The sequence below is a fragment of the Heteronotia binoei genome, chromosome 17 (assembly GCF_032191835.1).
Source record: "Heteronotia binoei isolate CCM8104 ecotype False Entrance Well chromosome 17, APGP_CSIRO_Hbin_v1, whole genome shotgun sequence".
In the NCBI taxonomy this organism is placed as follows: domain Eukaryota; kingdom Metazoa; phylum Chordata; class Lepidosauria; order Squamata; family Gekkonidae; genus Heteronotia; species Heteronotia binoei.
The window spans coordinates 13,655,927-13,676,285 of NC_083239.1; the positions used below are offsets into that span (position 1 = coordinate 13,655,927).

At 43.7% G+C, this 20,359-nt stretch overlaps 1 protein-coding gene across 3 annotated transcripts in view; it reads left to right on the forward strand.

The window, feature by feature from the left end:
* The window catches only part of LOC132586540 (protein argonaute-1), an 84,523-nt gene extending 64,673 nt beyond the window's left edge, over window positions 1-19,850 (forward strand). For 2 of the 3 annotated variants that reach the window (XM_060258665.1, XM_060258669.1), the window contains 6 exons: window positions 523-613; window positions 7,925-8,119; window positions 11,006-11,140; window positions 12,051-12,152; window positions 14,080-14,279; window positions 15,139-19,850. In XM_060258665.1, the coding sequence (XP_060114648.1) occupies window positions 523-613; window positions 7,925-8,119; window positions 11,006-11,140; window positions 12,051-12,152; window positions 14,080-14,279; window positions 15,139-15,247 (832 nt within the window). In that variant the 3' untranslated portion in view covers window positions 15,248-19,850. The remainder of the gene's footprint in view (window positions 1-522; window positions 614-7,924; window positions 8,120-11,005; window positions 11,141-12,050; window positions 12,153-14,079; window positions 14,280-15,138) is intronic. The other variant, XM_060258666.1, reaches the window with a different exon arrangement.
* Window positions 19,851-20,359: the final 509 nt, after the last annotated feature.

The window sequence follows — 20,359 nt, forward strand, 5'->3', positions numbered from 1 at the left end:
CCTGGGGCCCCTGAGGATTAAAAAAATCATGGCTACGGGCCTGTACCTTGTACTTGTAAAAGCATAAAGGCAAACAGTCATGATTATAAAGGCTTAAGCAAGCATTTGTGGCTAGAATGGGTGAGAGGAGGGCTTGTACAGTCCCAGTTCTAAGTACTTCTTCCCTTCCAGTTGCTAGTACTGTTCTCTTCTCACCACAATTGCTACTCCTGCAATATATTGCCCTCATTCTTTGCAGTGATAGAATAGTCCCTTGAGAGCTTGTTCTGAATACACTATCCCAATAATCCTTGGGGCTGAACTAGAATGAGGAGGGAGGTGGAGAAAGAACATATGTAGCCTCTGGTTAGTTTTATCAATTGCTGTCACTTTTACAGATAGAGGTATTCCCCTCCTCAAAAAAAAATTCTTTAAAGAGGATATGATAGTTATAGTGGTAACTCTCCTCCTACAGTCTCTCCTCCCAGTCTTTGTTTATACTTGGTTAACTTCCTTCTCTCTATGTCTCTTTTGCGCCCGCAGCTCTGCCGTCTTTCAGCAGCCAGTTATATTCCTTGGAGCAGACGTAACCCATCCACCAGCAGGAGATGGGAAGAAGCCCTCCATAACGGCTGTAAGCTATTTTATTTGATTAACTTCTTTTTGTCTTCTTCACTGAAGTGCAGTTTAACTGTGCATCTTTCTTTTTTCTGCACTTTGATTGTGAACTGGCAGACTTTCTAGGCAAACTTTCTCTCTAGCATAAAAATGTGCATGGGTACCATATAAATATGAAGATGCAGAAATCATAGTAGCTGCAAGCCTCATACAAACCCTCCTGCTTCCTTAGCTAATACCACTGACATCCACTGTCTGCCAGAGGTCACTTCAGAGTAGGACAGAAGGAGCAAGCATCATTCATGATGGTCTGGGCCCCAGATTTGCTGCAACACCTGGGGATATGCCATGGGTTGGGGTTCAGTTGGCTTACTTCTCAGTGTGTGGTGCTGCCTTTGGAAAGATGTGGAAGTCTTATCTGCGCCTTCTCAGGCTCAGCTCACAGAAGGGAGTCGGAGTCTACTACGATCAAGGCCACTCAAGCCTGAGAACGAGTTGGTAACATCAGTGTGTGAATGTGCCCTGCATAATCCTCCCCCCTTAGGAATCTTTGGGTAGGAGATCTGAGCATGTGGTAAAAACCAAAGGCTGCTTATCTGAGGCAGAGAAGCAGAATACATAAAGGAGCAGATCTGACTGAGTGGCTGAGCGCCAGCTGCTGCCTATTGCTGCCCTTCTCCACTGTTCTGCCAGCTTGGCTGCCATCCATTCCTCCTTCTATGGTGAGTCCTGCCAGGGTCCTCTGCGCTGCCTTAAACCACTGCAGAATAAGGCCCGCTGTGCCTTAGTATACTGAAGGAATCGGGCAACAGTTTCTCTGGAAATTTCTCCACCTTCCCCAGTGGGTTTTGAGGGGTTTATGGAATCTATTTCATTGGACTGGATTTTTCGTTGCTTTGATGCAGCCCAGGCCTAGAGAGGGAAGGAGTGACCAAAGCCACAAGAGTCACATGGGAGGCTGACTAGATGTCAAGTCGGCAGATTCAGTGACAGTCGTTGATACAAAGAAACTACTTTATTGATACTGTTACTTGAGGCTAGGCCAACATTGAAAGACTAAAGAATAACCTGTAAATGCATGGCATATATGGGGCACTTCAAAGGGATTCCTAAGGGGGGAGGATTATGCAGGGCACATTCACACATTGATGTTACCAATTCGTTCTCAGGCATGAGTGGCCTTGATTGTAGTAGACTCCGACTCCCTTCTGTGAGCCGAGCCTGAGAAGGCGCAGATAAGACTTTCACATCTTTCCATTTCAAAACAAGGACACTCACTAAAGGAGGGGGGTAGGGAAGGTACAAGCTAGCAGCATTTGAATACACTTTAGTTCTACCCAGAATGCTCTCTGACTGAGCCAGAGTTACAGACAGACTTGACACTAGAGAGAAAGAATGGGTCTGTTCCTGCTCTGAGAGGGCAGGCAGGTGAGGGAGTCTGTGCTAGGATCTGTTATGAATGGGTGTGGGGTTTGCCCAAAGTGGAAAAGCAGCTGTGTAGGAAGGAAGGGATTGGACTGGAAGGTTGGCGACTGGATATTTAATCCCTTTGGGAGCGGTGGAGGGCAGTATATGGGAAATTGTGAGTAGGATGCCCAGCTTGTCTTCATTCTATACTTGTTGGATTTGGTCATCTAGTTCTGGTGATCTGTATTTTCTTCTCTCCCTTTCCCCATTCGTGCTTTGTCTGGATGATCTGCGAAGGTGACGCTGATCCACTCTGCTTCTTGTGCTTTCCAGGAAGCTGAATTTTTTAATGTGCCTAATAATGTTTTTTAATAACATTTTTAATGTGCCTAGTAACACTCCTTAAAGCAGGCCTTTCAGTGAGCCATGGTTAGATCTCACCTACAGCATTGTGTTCAGTTTTGGGCACCACAATTTAAGAAGGATACAGGCCAGCTGGAGCGTGTTCACAGGAGGGCAACAAAAATGGTGAGGGGTCTGGAGACCAAGTCCTATGAGGAAAGGTTGAAAGAGTTGGGTATGTTTAGCCTGGAGAGGAGACAACGGAGAGGTGACATGATAACCATCTTCAAGTACTTGAAGGGCTGTCATATAGAGGATGTTGCAAAGTTATTTTCTGCTGCCTCAGAAGGCCGGACCAGAATCAGTGGGTTGAAATTGAATCAGAAGATTTTTTGACTAAACATTAAGAAGAACTTCCTGACAGAACAGTTCCTCGGTAGAACAAGTTTCCTTGGGAGGTGGTGGGCTCTCAGGCTTTGGAGGTTTTCAAATAGGCAAGTGGCCATCTGATAGGAATAGTTGCTTCAGTATTTAGTTTTCATGGCCCCTTCTTATATGCCCGGGGAAATGCTGTTCACCACTTTAGGGTCAGGCAGCAATTTTTCTCCAGGCCATTTTCCAGGGATACTGGAGGTTTTTGTGTTTTTGGTTTTTTTGCCATCTTCTGGGTGTGGAGTAGGTGTCATTGGGTGTGTATGGGGAGAGGTATTTGTAAATTTCCTGCATTGTTCAGGGGGTTGGACTAGATAACTCTGGAGGTCCCTTCCAGCTGAATGATTCTAACTTTGCAGTGTCCTGTGAAGGGTAAAGTCAAGGTCAGTTTTTGCCACCAGGTACAACTCAGCAGTCTTGTTCTCTCACTATGCAACCTCCCTGCCATGATATGCACCAGTCTGCTCTTCCAAAACTTGCAGTATCTGTACAGCACAGTTTCAGAGTAAGTGAATACCATCTTCAGATTGCGTAGCAGGTTTTCAGTGGAAAATGCCTCTAGAAACAGGCTTGAGGAAAACACAGTGGAACTTTTATTTCAGTAGGGCACAAAAGGACATATAGTAGTGGGGGAGGCATAGAGCAAAGCAACATGGGAAACCAAGGAAGAATGAAACACTGAGTGGAAGAGGAGGAGAACAAAGTTAAAAGAAGATGGGAGGGAGAAAGTGGGGTGAGGGGAGTGATGTAGGCCAAGAGGAATGACCACTGGCAGAACTGAGATTTAGTTGTTGAAGGACTTTGTTCTGGGAGGCTGCATTTGTTCCTTCTCCCTTCGTAAGTCAGTTTTCTTTAGTGTGACGAAAGAGCTTTTTCCCAGTATGAGCTTTTGACAATAGATGCTGGTTTAGTTAACAGGGCGATGCTGTTGTCTTTCCCCCTCCTTCCAAACTGTAATTTGCAAAGCCTCTCTAAGCCCAGATTCTTTCCGGGACAGGGAGCACACAGCTAGGAATGTGCGCATTTAGGCCACAGTTCTTTGTGGTTTAGCAATTCATGTAAAGTAGGTGGCGCCAGTGAGCTATGCGAGCATAGGAACACTCAAGTCTCCGGCACATAAATTGGCTGGTCTTAAAATGCATCACCTTATAAAGAAGTCCACTGTGAGTTGGCACAGAGCAGTTGCTGAGTGGGTTTTGGTGCCTGGTCTCTTGTCACGTCTACGCGCTTTATGTGGTATGTAGAAAACCACTACATGGTAATTTTTATGCAATTAAATTTTACAAGGGAGCAGATGCAAACATCTTTGAGCTGTATGTACAAATGCATACTTTCTCCATTACATCTACTATAAATGGCTAAAGGTTGGTTTTGTGCCCCCTCCCTGACTTCATCCCCAAGCCATTCACTTCCTCACCAAATGAATGAAGGTCGGCTGTGCACTTAGGAACCTGAACATTTGCCCTGGTGATATGAGGGAGGTCAGGGTTTGTGTGTGTGTGTGCACGTGTGCAGTCTTAACTAACCATAGATCTCTGCGGGAACCATGAAACAAGGCCAGTGTCAGCATACCCTGAAGTTGTGCAGTTGCCAGGGCCCACTGCTATTGATCCTTTGGTGTAAACTCTTGCTAGCAACCCATTCTCTCAGCTGCACACACTACTGTGCCATTGCCACTGGGGAAAGAGCTGAAGGCAGTCAGGCACCTGTGAGCATGGGCGGTGGAGGGAATTTCAAGTTGGCAGGGAAAGGATGTACAGGTGGATGAGGGGCATGCAGTTGGGAGGGAGAGTGTAAACAGGGGGTCTGATGGTGGGGGAAGGAAGGCCTCGGAACTCTCTGTCTAGGGCCTACCAAAACCTGGAAGTGGCTCCACAAGAACTCCCTCTGCCCTATCTGTGCATCCTGGTACATTAAATGTGTAAGGTGAGACTGATGGAACTCGGGCTGGCTTTCTGGTGTATGAATGAGATGCCTATTTGCAGAGGGAGGGCTTGGGTATAACAAGGCATGGGATGCTATAGGTGCTTGCAAACATACCCAGGCCATGTTGTTTATAGGACAAGAATCATTTATAGGGCAGAGCCATTCAGAGTTAGGGGTAGGAATCAGATCTTCTTTTTCTCCTACCTTATTCCCAGATACAGGCTTGAAATCCAAAGATGCTCTTTTGTCCATGCAGCAGCAGTTCTTCTGATGGAAAGATTTTCTATCTGTGGAAGACAGGAGGCAGAGTTTCCTTATTCTACCCCACCACCACTCACACATTCTGCAGTTCCCAGTTAGCTTCCCATGGTGTCCCTTTGGGGTCCACTGACCTGCCATGAGAGGGGAGAGATACAGAAGTCACTTCACTCTAGCATGACTTCATTTGAGCTGTGTAGGATCTAAGCTGTGGTGCCCTGCTTCTTCTGCAAGAATGAATGGAGACATTTGGTAAGGACACCTTCTGTATTGGGTGGGGAACTAGCCTCTGGCCATCCCAGGATGGTAGTGGAAAGAAGTAGGCTTTTCTGCTTCAGCTGTATCACAAAGTGCAAACCATCTTACTCCATCCTGTGGAATGCAGAATGTTGGCAGTTGATGTGTTTGATTTATGGTTGTATTTGCATGTGAACACACATGCACATAATCCCATGACATTCCAGAGAAAAGGGGGGAGGGCACTTGGCCCTATTCACTCCATCCAGTTCTCTAAGCAGTTTTTCCCTCCTTCCTTCTTAGTCTTTTTTTCCCCTGCCATCCCTTTTTCCTGTCCTTAGGATTGTTTTAGAGCCAGCCTGCCTCCCCAGCCTTCTCCCACATCATTGCTCTTTATGCTACCCAGCCTGCCTCACCACATGCTGCATTGCAGCCGCTCTAGCTACATAGCCCCATGCTATCTAATGCTGCCCCCTCCCAAGGGAACACAGCAATGGCGGCTGGAAAAAAAACCCCGCTGCCTGTTTCTTCCTGATCTAAAGAGCCAAGAACGCAATCTGTGTAATACCTTTTATTAGGACCAGCCCAGTGCCAAATAACATTGGCTTTGGGCTGGTGCTAATAAGCTTTCAAGTTTCCCTAGAACGGCCACATGTTTTACATTTAGCCTGATGAAGAGTTCTAGGGAACTCAAAAGTCTGTATACCAATATGTGTCATTGTGCTGGTCCCTAACAGAAGGTATTAATATGGATTGTGTTCTTGGTTTTTTGGATCTTTTTGGTCCAACATAGATATAATTTGTCTTCCACATCTGCTGATCAAAAGCATTGGGCTTTTTTTGTCACACTTGATCCGCCAAGCATGAACAAAGTGATAATGGTGAGGAAGGAATGGTATAGATTTCTATTTTTTGTATTGGTTTTAAATTTGTGTGCATGTATAGCAGGCAAGGTAATTATTATAGTAAACTATTGAAGGATTTTCTGTAGCATGTAGCTTATTAAATATTTGCAGGAATATCTTCTGTTTGATCATTTTCTCTATGAAGGAAGGGTTGGGTAGTATTGCAGGATGGTCTTTAATTAACAGACCTGCTTAAATCACCTTGGGTCTGCTTCCTGTTGCATATACTTGATGGATTACAAAAACATGCATGCATAAATGTGATTTGGTATTTTCTGAATCCCAGTTTCAGCAACTCAAATTTATGTGTGTTTGGTATAGTGCAGAGCACGTCCATGTGGGAATACCTCTTCCTTGTATCCAATACTTCTTCCATGGAGCTCAAGGTAGCACAGGTGGATGTCCCATTTTATCTTCACAACAGGTCCTGTGAGGTAGGTTAGTATGGGAGGGATTGACTGGCTCAAGCTAGATGGAGAACTTCATAGGTGGGTTTGAACCTTGGTCCATGCTTTGTCCAGCTTTGCACTGCCTCTCAGTATGGTCAAGGTTAAAAAATATAATCCTTCAGATTAGGATTTTTAAAAACCCTCTGTGTACTATTAACATAATCTGTGCAAGATCTCCTGAAGGTGCCGCCCTGCAAGAAGGTTCTCTGATTTGTCTCCCATCTGATGGAATGGCCTGCCTAAAAGAGGTCAGAAAGGCTCTCACACTCTTCTTGTTCTGCAGCATATGTAAAATGGAACTATTTGGGAGGGCACTGTTTATAAAAGGTTGTTGTTTCAGTGTCTGAAAATTTGAGGGTAAAGAAAAACTGACTTGTACCCAGCAATGTGCCAACTGAACAAAAATGGAAAGAATGCCAGGAGATAGATGACTTTTTTATTGTTGTACAAAGTCCCTACATGTTTTGCCGTGCTGGCTTCGTAAGGGGAATCTATAAAAACATGTTTATATATTTATCACAAGTAGAGAAAGACCCCTTGATAAAAAGTTACTCCAAAGTTATTTAAAATAGTATTAAAAAGGTAGGATCAAAATTAATTTCCAAAAATATGAGATCAATATATGAGATCAGTAAACTGTACATTGGACATGATGGTATATTGATCAGTATTTTATCTATTTTTGGAAATTACTTTTGATCCTGTCAATTTAAATACTATTTTTAATAACAGTGGAGTAACTTTCATCAAGGGGTATTTCTATTACGTGTATTAAATAAATAATTATGCTTTTATAGAAGATTTCCCCCAACAAAGCCTGCAGGGCGAAACATGTAGGGACTTGGTATAAATAGATCAGCTGTCTATCACCTGGCATTTTTTCCTTTTTGTCCTGTTGAAAACTTTGAAGCAGTTTTTTGTCGCATGCTTTTTGTTGGATATATTGCACTGTTTTTAGTGGCGGTGAAAAGTATCTTGTGGCAACCCTGTAGGGTTGTCACGGCAAAAATTGAGCAGAGGTGGTTTGTCTCTGCATAGCAACCTTGGACTTCCTTGGTGGTCTCCCATCCAGCTTCCGAGCTGTGATGAGAGGAGGCTAGCCTGGGCAATCAGGGTATGGTTTCTATTGATGTTCTCTAGGATCATATTGCAGTTTTCAAATAATCATCCGTCCTTTAAAAACATTCAAATGCATAGTTCTCCTAGAAATGCCATGAATGTACGACATAATACATTTTAACCTACGCTGCATTCAGTTGGTGAAAATGGTAGTGTTTTGTGTAATTTTTTAATACCTGTTTCTCCTTGCCTTAGCCATAATGCCGGTGATTCAGATGACAGTTTCATATGTTTGCTCTTTGTTTCCTACAGGTGGTGGGCAGCATGGATGCCCATCCCAGCCGATACTGTGCAACAGTGCGGGTGCAGCGACCCCGCCAGGAAATCATTGAGGACTTGTCATACATGGTGAGAGAGCTCCTCATCCAGTTTTACAAATCCACACGCTTCAAGCCCACCCGCATCATCTTCTATCGCGATGGAGTGCCAGAGGGACAGCTTCCACAGGTGAGCAGCTGCCCTCTTCTCCGTAGTGTCAACAACACACAAAGGTTGCTGCAGCAGAAGGCTCTGGACTCCGTTGTGTTAATGGAGAAAGGGTTTGTAGAAGCTATGGCCAGTGGGACTGTGAGGCTATTGAAGCAGTGAGTGATTAGTGCTTGCATATCCCTGTAAAAGACTGGAGAGGCCATCTGGCACATCAATACAGAAAGCACTTTCATGACCTCCTGTTCCAGGATGTACCTGTATAGCAGTTACTGTCCTGTGACCAGGGCTTGGTATATATCCCCTGGTGCAAATATGTGAAATTGGCTTTTGCCCATTTGTAGATTACTCTTGAGGTGGCACTGGCATTGTGGAAACCCTTTCTGCTCTTTCATGGATGGCATAGAATCAGAGTTCATTTAGGAGGGCTTTTAATTGAAAACTTAGGTTCTGTTGTGGATAGCGGCTGTTAGCTTGCTTGGCTGCTCGTTTCATTGGGCTTTTTTGTATTGTTTTTCCAGTAGTCTTTCCAGGTCATTGTGTGTTCTGTTTAATTGTAATCTGCTTCATTAATAAGAAAGCGGCTGATTAGGAAGAAAATGGCTTAAGTTTTGCAAAAAGCATGTGAATGAGCAAACGAAAATCCTTAGGTAGGACTGAGTAGGGAGAGTAAGGTTGACAAGGGTATCTTTGTTTTTTGTTTTTTAAATTGGCAATTTTTATGTACTATAATACAAACCAAAACACAAGAAAAGATTAAGTGAATCCTGTCTGTAAAGCTGACTTTCTTTCAGGTACATGCGGCTGAAACTCGAACCAATATCTGTGAGGCAGAGAGCCAAACGTTTTCCATTTTAAAAAAACCCTGTTTTGATTCCAATGCTGTGAGTCTCTACCTGTGGCAAATCACTTTAAGGCATTACAAGTTTCCAGTTGTATTTGGCAAGAAAGAATCACCATTGGATGGGCCCTTGCCCCTCTTGATGGCAAGGAAGCCAATCCAAGAGGGGAGAGAGCAAGAATTTACCTCAAAGATGGCTGGCTTTGCTTACAAGCCTTGCCTCTTTCCTGACTCAGGGCCTGGTAATGAGAAGGCTGAGACAGGTGCAGTGGGCTTAAGGCAGGGAACCACTGCCAAGGCACTTCTTAGCATAGGAATTCCCCTTATTCAACCTTGTCCCCGGTGATTTCCAAGGCCTGCCCTCTTGCTGCTTGTGCGGTGCTTCTGACTGAATCATAAGATGTTCTTCTAGGTTGGTTGACCACCCACAAGTCACTTGATGCTCTGGTAGGCAAACTTCATCTCACTGAGGCACGTGTCGCTCTCAACTGTTTTATGATGGGGAAATGTCCACTGTTGTCCACCGTAGGCTTTGACTGGTCTCCTTAAGAATCAGGACTTACCCTGCAGGTGGTCACTGAGCAGGATCTAGGCTTCCGGAGCTGTCATGGTCTGGAGCACAGTAGCAGACAGGCAGTGGTTGTGGTCTTGCGAAGTGGATGATCCAGGAAGAGTGTCTTTCCAGGCTCCAGCTTAAGTCATCATGGGATATAATTGAGTTCAGCTGACAGGTGCTAGAGTTCCTGCGGTGGCTCTGCACAGTGACCTGGCTCCTGCAGGGACTCACCCTCAGTGCACTGTTATACCCTGGTGTTGTGTGCAACCTCCTTTGTGTTACTTTGGCCTGGGCCCACCAGCATCCCTGCAGACTGGAAGAGAGTCCTGGGAGTCTACAGGGCTAGGCTCAAGTCCTGCAGGGCAGATGCCTGAAGACTATCTCTGGGGCTGATGGAGAGGTTTCCCTTGTAGGCTCTGCCAAGACAGCCTCTGGTGTTGAGGTGACGTCATCTGCAAGTGATTCTGCAGCACTGGTCCTTTCCTGGTCCCTCTAGTCCTTCAGAGTCGCTGACCTTGGGCTCCTCCTTTAGGAATTCTGAATATGAATCACTGAGTGAGCTGCAGTGAGTCATGACAGCCATAGTGTTTCTTTCCTCTTGTGGCTCTGATACCTTAATAATAATAATAATACTTTTTATTTATATCCCTCCCTCCCCGCCAGGGCAGGCTCAGGGCGGCTCACAACATAATAATACAATATACAATAAAACCATACATAATAAGTACAATCACAATTATAAAATCAGCATTAAAACATCAACAACTTACATTAAAATTAACATTGTGGTGCTATAACTTAGGTCTTTAGTAAATTCAGTGACTAAAATAATGACTCAGCATTAGGTGAAGGCCATTTTGAAGAGGTAGGTCTTACAGTCCCTGCGGAATTGGTCTAAACATCGCAGGGCCCGTACCTCCTCCGGGAGTTGGTTCCACAGCAGTGGGGCTACAATGGAGAAGGCCCGATCCCGGGTGGTCTTCAATCTGGCCTCCTTGGCCCAGGGATATTCAGCTGGTTCTTTCCAGCTGACCTCAGCGCTCTCTGGGGTTCGTATGGGGAGAGACGGTCCCTCAGGTAGGCAGGACCTCGGCCATTACCTTACTCCAGCAATGCCACCTGGTCAGGAGAAACCTGCACTACCTCCAGAGTAAGTGATGCCGTTCCTGAGGGGAAAGATATCTGGGGCCTCCTGCAAAAACAGTATGGTGGGCAAGGTGTTAGCCCTTTGGACAAGCACAGCATCTTAACGTCCAAGGATGGGCTCATGCACCCTTGCCTTTTGGAAACTCAGTAGGCACCTGCAGTGAGAGTTGGATTTCTGAAATTGCAGCTTGCCAATCAGGGGATCTCTTCCAACAGTCAGGGGGATCTTTTGAGGGGAAAGGGGGTAGATGTCAGTTGAACTGTGATATATTAGGTCCTCCTGTTCTGACGCAGCGGTCTTGGCATGACCTCCTCCTTGTTCTTTCCTCTTTCCTTTCCAAGTGTTGTGGTTGCTTTCTCCTAGATTCTTCATTATGAACTCCTCGCCATCCGCGATGCCTGCATCAAACTGGAGAAGGATTATCAGCCGGGCATCACTTACATTGTCGTTCAGAAACGGCATCACACTCGCCTCTTCTGTGCAGATAAAAACGAGAGGGTGAGCTTCAGCAACAGCCATGTTCTTTAAATTGGGTCTTTCATCAAGCAGACCTTGCTAGACATGTTGCTCTGAGGACTGGTTTTGCCCGAATGATCATGATAGATCAAATAGAGAGGCCTGAAGGGGATTGTAAGCAAAAGGCTCAAGGGATTTATCCCTCCCCCCCCCCCCAAAAAAGCTGCAAATCAAAGCAAAAGAGACATTGGAACAAATTCCATGTAGGTGCTTTGCCTTTGCAACTGCATGGCACAAATGCAGAATTTGAATTGGGTGTGCAAGTTCAAGATCCTCAGTCTTGGCTTTCTGCTTGCCTGTGTTTCTAATCCTTATGAATGCAGAGATTAGCTTGAAAACATTTGAGGTGTTCCTGGTGAAACCTCAAGAGTGAGAGCTGATCAGTGTGAAGGGTGGAACCTGCTTTGAACAGGCATCATCTTTCCTTGTGATCAGCAGAAGAGTAAATTATGCTGATCCACATCATGTGATCAGGTTAGGAGAATAGGCTTTCTTCAGTGCGGAATTCCACACACCCTCTCCATATCGGAGAGGAGAGGAGAGCCCTGAGAAACTTTTCTGTGGTCTCCTGCTTGAAGATCAGTGAGTCGGGTTCCTTCCCTTCCCTTCTCTTCCAACTCCAATTCACACAGTGACTGTCTAAGCACTTGAAGTGACCTAAAGGGTGGTTAATCCCAGGATCACATCAACAAGTTTAAGATAATTTGAAGCTAATAGTACTGTGTTCTGCATGCAGCTTGTCTGGGACATTGAAGAGACAATTTGATGGAAAACGTGTAGACAGAACTTCTACTCTGCAGGATCCAATGTATCCCAAGCTTCTGATGTTGCTAAGGACTGGTCCTTGATTTTATTTATTTATGTCTTGTTTTCTTCTTGTTAACCTGTACAGATTGGCAAAAGTGGGAACATCCCAGCAGGAACAACAGTGGACACAAACATCACTCATCCCTTCGAGTTTGACTTCTATCTTTGCAGTCACGCTGGCATTCAGGTACCATGGCTTAAGGGCATGCCTGGGAGTTAGCTAAAGCCCCAGAAACATGCATTTTGATTTAATCACTTCTATTCCCTTCCTGGTGAAAAGTGCACTGGAGAAAGCTGACGTTAATCAACATCACCCTAATCTGTAGACTCCCCTAGAGTCATCTGTGCTTTGTAGGCTCAAGGGAGTAGCAGCAGCTGTTTTTAAAGTAATTTTAAATAGGTCACTATTAGCCCTAACCTGGATGGTCAAGGCTAGCCCAGTCTCATCAGATCCTGGAAGCGAAGCAGAGTTGGCTCTGGTTGATATGTGGGTGTGAGAGACCACCAAGAAAGTCCAGGGTTGCTACTCAGAGGCAGGCAATGGAAAAATCACCTTTGCTTTTCTCTTGTCTTGGAAACCCCTCAGGGTTGCCATAAGTCTGCTGTGCTTGATGGCATTTTACACAAAGAGAGATACACACACACAACAGTTAAAGGTATACCACATTTACTACTAGTAGCAGTAAAATTTACTGCGTATTACAATTACAGCCAGGGGTCATTTTGTAGAAAAATAGTTGGTGGAGCTCATCCAGGGATTGTTATGCAGCTGCAATACTATTCAATGGACAAGGAGGTGGAACTCTCAGAAGGAGGAGGTGGAACTCTCAGAAAGGTTCAAGAGCTGTGCTCCTGTGAGCTCCCACTGAATCCAAGGCCTGATTACAGCAACTTACAAGTTAAAAGCAGTCAAAGACTCTAAAATTAACACATTCAAATTTAGATTATTTACAGTCTTAGTTACATACTGTGATTCCATAGTCAGGCTCCAATTGTCCAATTAACAACATCATTTTACTGTCTACCTGGGTGCTGCCTTATAAGAGACCGTAGAGTCAATATCTGACAACAGAAATATTATCTATATCAGAAGCCATATACAATTGATCTGTTATTTCAGTCTGTTCTAAATACAGTGGGCAAACTGTAACATAATGGAAAAGGTCCTCCACAGAAGTTTTGCATATACAAATATGCTGTTCCGAGGTGTTTACTAATAGTGCATGCAAATCTGATATATACAGAAGAGTCACATGTTGAATTTCCACAAATCTTTACCGTTTGCTAGTGCAGTCAGTGTATTTTATTTATTTATTTTCAATTCAAAACATTTGTATAGTTCTGGCATCTAAGAGAAAGCCAATAATTATATAAGAGAAACTGAAACAAATAATTATTTAAATATTTTTAAACAACTAAAATCCAATTTACAGACCCTAATAAAAAACTAAATAACCACAAAAAATTCCCCTCTCAGAAAAGAGATATTCAGCATCTTTGAACAGCAAAACAAAACTTACAGCCCTTAGTAATTAACAAAAAGCCCTTTGAAACAGCAGTGCCTTACAGATCCTCCTGATAATGACTGCCACAACTCTCAACATGCAAAACTTGATTGGAATGGAGCCTGCTTTAGATGCAGTGAGAAATTTCGCAGTGAATTTCTTCCTGAGTCCTTATGCATTATCACAATACAGAAAACAGGGAAATATACTTGGCACCATAACAAGAATTTTGTCCATCTCTTATCTGTAGTATATTAATAATCTTCCTTCCTGGCTTGCTTGCTACCCTGATTGTATCTGAAGCTCCCTGCACTGAGTCAGAACACTGGTCCACTAGAACACCTAGTTCATTATTGTTAATTTTGCATGTCATTATTGTTAATTTTGCATGTCAGATTCTTGGAGATGATGGGGATGAGTCTGAACCTAGAAACTTCTAGGATGCCACCTTTTGTGGTGGTGGTGGGAGGTGTGCAAAGAGGAGAGGTTCTCTGATAACTAAGGGACTTCCCTCCTGAATGCACTTTACAATTAAGCTATGGCCCCAGGGAGGTGTCTTCATCCCTTTTGATTCCAGAGAGGAATTTAATTCCAGTACTTCCTGCCCAGGGTACGAGCAGACCTTCCCATTACTATGTCCTTTGGGATGACAACCGGTTTACAGCAGATGAGCTTCAAATCCTCACCTACCAGCTCTGCCACACTTATGTCCGCTGCACCCGCTCTGTTTCCATCCCAGCACCAGCATATTACGCCCGCTTGGTGGCATTTCGGGCGCGATACCACCTCGTAGACAAAGAGCATGATAGGTGAGTTGATAGTCTGCATTCCTTCCACTGTTCTTATTTGCAACTGAATTTTCCCATCACCCTTGGAGTGATGGAAACATGGTGGAATGGGTGGTGGTGGTTGTGGTGGTGTCTTGATGTTTGCGGGGGGGTACATAGTATCCCTGGAATTCTTGTGCTTCAGGTAGTGTAGGTATGTGAGGCACGGCAAGAGCTATACCTTAATCCCCTGCAGAACAGGGCACCTGCTGTTTCATAGTGCATATATGGGTAATGATGAGATTCTTCCTTTCTGGATGTACCTTACGTTGTGTGGAAGATATGTTATCTAGACATCTGATACATGAGGGATATTCCCTCCTGAATTAAAATTGGAGGTACGCTCCAAAAGTTTTATGCACTGGGGGGAAAAACTGCTGAATTGATGTGTTCTAGCAATCATAAAAGTTATGTTGGTGTGTGAGTCACAGGCATGCTCTGTGCAATGGAAACAGGCATGTCCTGTGCAGTGAATCATGCAGAAATGCAGTTGGCAGCAGGATTTGTTTGGGCTCACGAGCTGGCAAAGTGCCAGTGTTCTTGTAGCTCACAGTGCAAAAAACTCATCGACTGGTAAAACTTGCTGCACTGGACCACTTGAAAGTAGAGGTGGTGATGGGGTTGAGGAACTGCAATGACCATATATTCTCCCACTTTAAGAAAAATAATAAAACTCTGTAGAAAAGAGCACAGGAGATGGGAAGAGAAGTTCCAACTCGAGCTTTTCTCTCCAAGATGCTGCTTTTCTGCCTTTAGATATTTTCTCCCCCTTGATGACACCATAACATGTTATATATTGCTAAAAATTAATTCTTTCTTTCCTTTATTCCTTCCTTCCCAGCGGAGAAGGCAGCCACATATCTGGCCAGAGCAACGGCCGAGACCCTCAGGCCCTTGCCAAGGCTGTGCAAGTTCACCAGGACACTTTACGTACCATGTACTTTGCTTGAAAGCCTAACTTTTTTTACCTCACTCCAGAAAGCTTTCAGATTTGTAGGAGCCATACAAAAATATAAAAGGAAGCATTGGGAGCACCTTGTGAGCATCCAATGAGAAATCACTGCAGGGCGTGCAGTGGTGTTGGAGGCAAAAAGACCAGCAACCTCCGGGGCAAATGCGGGAGAGCCACTTAAACCGGATGGACACACCTTTGTAGTATTACAAGAGACTTTGTTTTTCAGGCTTTCCAATTACCTGACCAAACAAAAACAAAAAAGTATTTGATCCGAGGAAGGGATCTTTCTTCCTGTCAGAAGAAAAGCAGGTTTTCTTTGCAGGGGGTTGGGGTGGGGGGAAAGCAATATTAGACTTTTGACTGTGAAATAGCTGTTTTGGTCCTCCAATGCCAAATCAAACGCTGGTAAGGTTTTGTGTGTGTGCGTGTGCGTGTGTTGTTGTTTTGGGTGGGAGGGGAAGGGATTTTTAGAGCCTTAAAACAGATGACTAGATTTATAAAAACTAATATTTTAGGATACCAAGATGCTTTAATTGGTTAAGAAGAAAATCCAGTAGTTTATAGAAGAGTTTTAACGCTTAGCTCTCCCTCTTGAAGTAAAGTTAATTTTTTCCCTTTATATATAATTAACGTAAGGCACCCCCAGCACTTAACTACTGCTAAGCTGAAAAAGAAAAGGAAACTGTCTTCCGTCTGTTGACGTGGGTCAGCCGCTGCCCCGTTTTGATGCAACGGTCACATGCTTAACTGTGGGCCGAGTGCCTTACTGCTATGCTGCAAAAATGTTGACATTTGGTCACCTTTCAAGGGAAAAAGTGAGAATTATACCCAACAATACTCTTGTCTTAGTGGCGGTCCACATTTCTATCTTGAAGGTGTCCGGAGTTCTTGTTTTTAAATATTCACAAAGCTTGCAGTTCCATATTAGCTCACAACCTCACCATGGGGTCAAAATTCTGTGCACTTTTTAACATTACACAAACAAATTTAGAGAGCTGCTGATAAATCTATTTTTCTTGTTGCCTGTTGCTATGTGTTTTTTCTGGCATATTTCTTGGATGGATTTTCATCTTTTATTTAAAAAAACCTGCATTTCTGACAAATGGGATGTGTGTATGTGTGTGTGTGTGTGAGAGAGAGAGGGAGGAAATACTTATATACCCCCACTGGCATAAATAGAAGCTCCGTTATCAGTTGCTGACCTGATTTTTTCTGTACCAATGAATTTTTTTATCATTGAGTATTATTTTTATACATTGTGGAGTCTGTTGCCAAAATTCACTCAGATCCAATTCATTTTTCTCAACGGTTGAGGACTTTGGAGCGTTCACACTGAGGATGGAGTGGATTTTCTGTTCCATGAATTGCACTGCAAACAATCCAGAGTTCTTAAGAGGGCTCAGTCTTACTTTTCTGTCCTGAAAAATCCTTGAGGGGCATTTTTCACCTACCACCCTTTTTAGTAGATCCAGCATATAATCATGATAACTTCTGCTACTTTAGTTTTTGCTATTTGGTTTTATGTGGACCAGGGGGACTGGGATTTCACTTCTGCCCTTGCAATTGGAGAAAGAAACTCATGGGCTCCTCTGATGTCAGAACATCAACATGCACTTTTGTCTCAGTGGTTCTTGATTTGTGTCCAGCAAGAAAATCTCTTCTCCCCACAGTGTTGCAGCTACCAAGTATCCTGCAAATGCAAGGTAGAAGGTTATGCTAGGTGATACATAATGGGTAGGTAGTTGCCATTTGCATTAAAAATGGGCATGGCCATACCCGGGTAGTTAAGAGGGCTTGTATATGACTGTCCTTTTGGAATTGTTATTCCCCCCCCTCCCTGAGCCTGCCAAAGTGAGCCTTTGAGAAAACAAACAATTAAATTAAATTTGGTGCCATTCTCCTGTAAGCACATCCCCTTGAAGTGCATGCTTTGCAGCTCATGGGAACAACACTGACCAGTGCTGCAATGGCGACATTGATTCAGATCTCCCATTCTTTTTTCTCTTCCTCCTTGCCTTCCTACTCTGTACCGTGTGCCCCTTTGGAACAGAATGTTAAACTCCCCAAAATGCTATGCAAACAAAACTGGGCATCTGGCCAAGGCCACTCAGAAAGGAGCTCTGAGTTGGGCATTATCGTTCACACTCTAGTCAGGATCCAAAGAACTTTTTTAGATGTGTGAACCCAGTGGGATTTCTGGCTTTGATGGTCAGATTTCCATGTTGCAAACTCCTCTCCAGTTTTTTTTTTTTTTTTTACAATGGTTAATTTGTGCAGCATTGGAGAGAGTGGAGTGAGTTGTTTTTGGGGTTTTTTTTAAGCACAAGACCAACACCCTGCTGGGGACACCAAATTATTTGTGTGGTTCTTTGGATTTAATTTAATTTTTTTTGTTTCACTTGGCTGCTTCGTATCCCAAACGACTAGGATTTATTTTGCATTTGGCACAAGTGTAGCGGCAGCCAACATGTCAGAATGAAAAAGTCAACATTCTGTGACAAGGTTCCAAAAGAAATTGAAGTAACGTTTTCATTTCCTTGGCATCTCTTCTTGGACTTGTCTCCCTATCTACTGGGACTGGGATTCTCAGTGTAGTCGCCAGTGTTGCAACTGAAATTCTCTGCTGTTGTATTGGGGCAGATGAAAAAAGGGTATTAATTTAAACATTTCATCTGAGTTTCTGAAGCATTTTCAACAAAAATGACTAGTGCATTGCAGAATGGAAAAAGAAAAAAGTGACAAGAAGCTTGTGGCTTTGTAAAAATTGCTTTGAAAGAAAGAAAGCAAAAATCACACATCCTCCAGGACTTGAGAATGATCATCAATGGACTTTCCCCAGATTTTTGCACTCCAGTGTTAAGTAGCTGCTTTGAATGGGAGGGGTGTTGGCATGAAGCAAACTGCTGGGGGGAATAGAACTGGCAAAACACTTTCCGCCCATAATCCTGCCTCTTTTCTCTCCTTCCGCTCCTCACCTGGTGCATGCGGAGTTTTTCACTAAGTGCCGTAAATGATGTCATTGCTGCACCCTCTATGAAACAAAGTTTCTGGGCTTGGCGTTTTATGTCTCTCCCCCCCCCCCCCTCTTCTTAGATGTTAACAATTAAGTGGTTAGCGCTACCTGCATGTTCTGTATAATGGAAGCTCTCTTGTTTTGTTCCTGCTTACCTTTGACAAACTATGTTCTGTCTTCTTAAAAAGCTGGAGAAAGCACAGAGTGTAGGATTTCCCCCCCCCCTTCTTTTTGCAACTGATAGTTCACTTCAGGGTGTTGCCAGGCTACATATGTAATCTTGAGATCCTCTGGGATCCCATTTGGAGCGTTTTTCACCTTGCACCTTAGACTGTAACTTGTTGCTGTGCCTCTGTTCCTTTTGTGGCTGGAAAAGTTACGAAGTCCCACATTTCAGGGGATGGGTAGCATCATTATGTAAATTGCTGTTGGCTTGCTTTTAAAAAAGGGTGTTTTTTTTTTAACCTGCACTGCTGCTAGTTTCAGGTAATGCTTCTGTTCAGACAAATAAGAGTGGGTGATGGAAGACTTGCGAAGGGATGAAACATGTTCCTCGGAAGCACTGGAGGAACAGCACAAATACTAGGCCAAGATCTACCAAATGGCACAGGCTTGTACAAGGGATTTGCACCTGCTCATTGAAGTGTGGGTTTTGTACAGCAGGGTTCCTGATGCCTTGTCACATACTTTTTGAAACTCCCCTCACTTTCAAAAGCTGTTTATCATGCAAGCATGGAGGCTATTTTCCCAAGGAAAAATCAATCATGAAGCTCGCTTGGGCATACGGCTCTCAGTTTTGGATCCTCCTGATCCTTAATGTCTAAGGACATACCAGAATGTTACTGATACGATGCAGAACAGCAGCAAAAGTGGTTACCTTTTTCATTTGGTAAATGCAAGGTTTTTGAGTTATGCGGGTAGAACAGAACTAGTATTAGGCTATACAGAGCACAAACTGGGGACACATGCATATACTCATATTTATGTGTGTTTTTTACATATATTCACATGGAACCAGCTTATTTAAATTTTGAGATACTGCTCTCCTCTGCCTTTTGAAGAGTTCTGTATAGCTCTAAAACTTGCAGAACTTCCTTTGCAACTAAAGTAAAAAGTCACCATGCCTGTTCTGTATCTTACCCTTTTGGGACCAACAAAGCAACTACTGTCCATGCCAAGCTGATGTTCTTGGAAAGCCTAAAAACTTAAAACCATGCATGGTTTTAAACAAATCTTTGTCTTTCTCTGATTTAAAACTTCAAAAGCATTTTGCCAGTACGGTGCAAACGTGTCGATTCTGTCTGGGGAGAAACAGGAGCAACACAAAACAGCAATAAAAGTGAAATCTGTATCTCACGTGTGCACGTAACTTTGCACTTCAAAATAATTGTGAAAGTTTTAAACTAATGGGAACTCTGGTTTGTGTTCAAAACTGTTTTTTTTTAAGCTGTTACAAGGAAGGGTTGAACTGTAAATAGAGAATGTTCACAGGGCACTCGATCGGATGGGGTTTTGTCTTGTTGGGTTTTTTTTTAATTTTGAATCTGAACGTTGTATGGTCCATTTATTAAACTGATTTGAACAACCACTGTACTGTCCTTATTGAGGGGGTGAGGTCTGTAAAGAAAATAATGGTCTGACCCAGTCTGAAATATGGGTTGGTGGGGGGCATTTACTGCAACAGGTCATTTAAAATAAAGTTTAAGAGAGAGTATATCAGGTAAGACTGCAGTATTCAAATGGGACCCATGGAAACTCAGGAGGAGAGGAAATCTTTTCTCACCCCCTACTCACCTCTGGTTCTTCCTCTCCCAGCATCTGGCTTGCTATTCTCAATGTTTGTGTGCCATTTTGAGTTGCTACAGCAAACCAAATTACTGCTCCTTGGTTCTGGTGGTGTTTTTTGGGGGGAAGGGGCAACAGTTCCCCTTTGCTAATTAGCATTGTGTTTTTAAAAACCTGGTTCTTCAGGTGTGAGGATTTCCTGAACTCATACTTAGATCAGGCCCCCATTGTGCAGATTTGTCTGTCCACACAAGGACCCATCCTTTCCCTATTAGATATAGGGATGCTCACTATGAAATGGGCTACCCG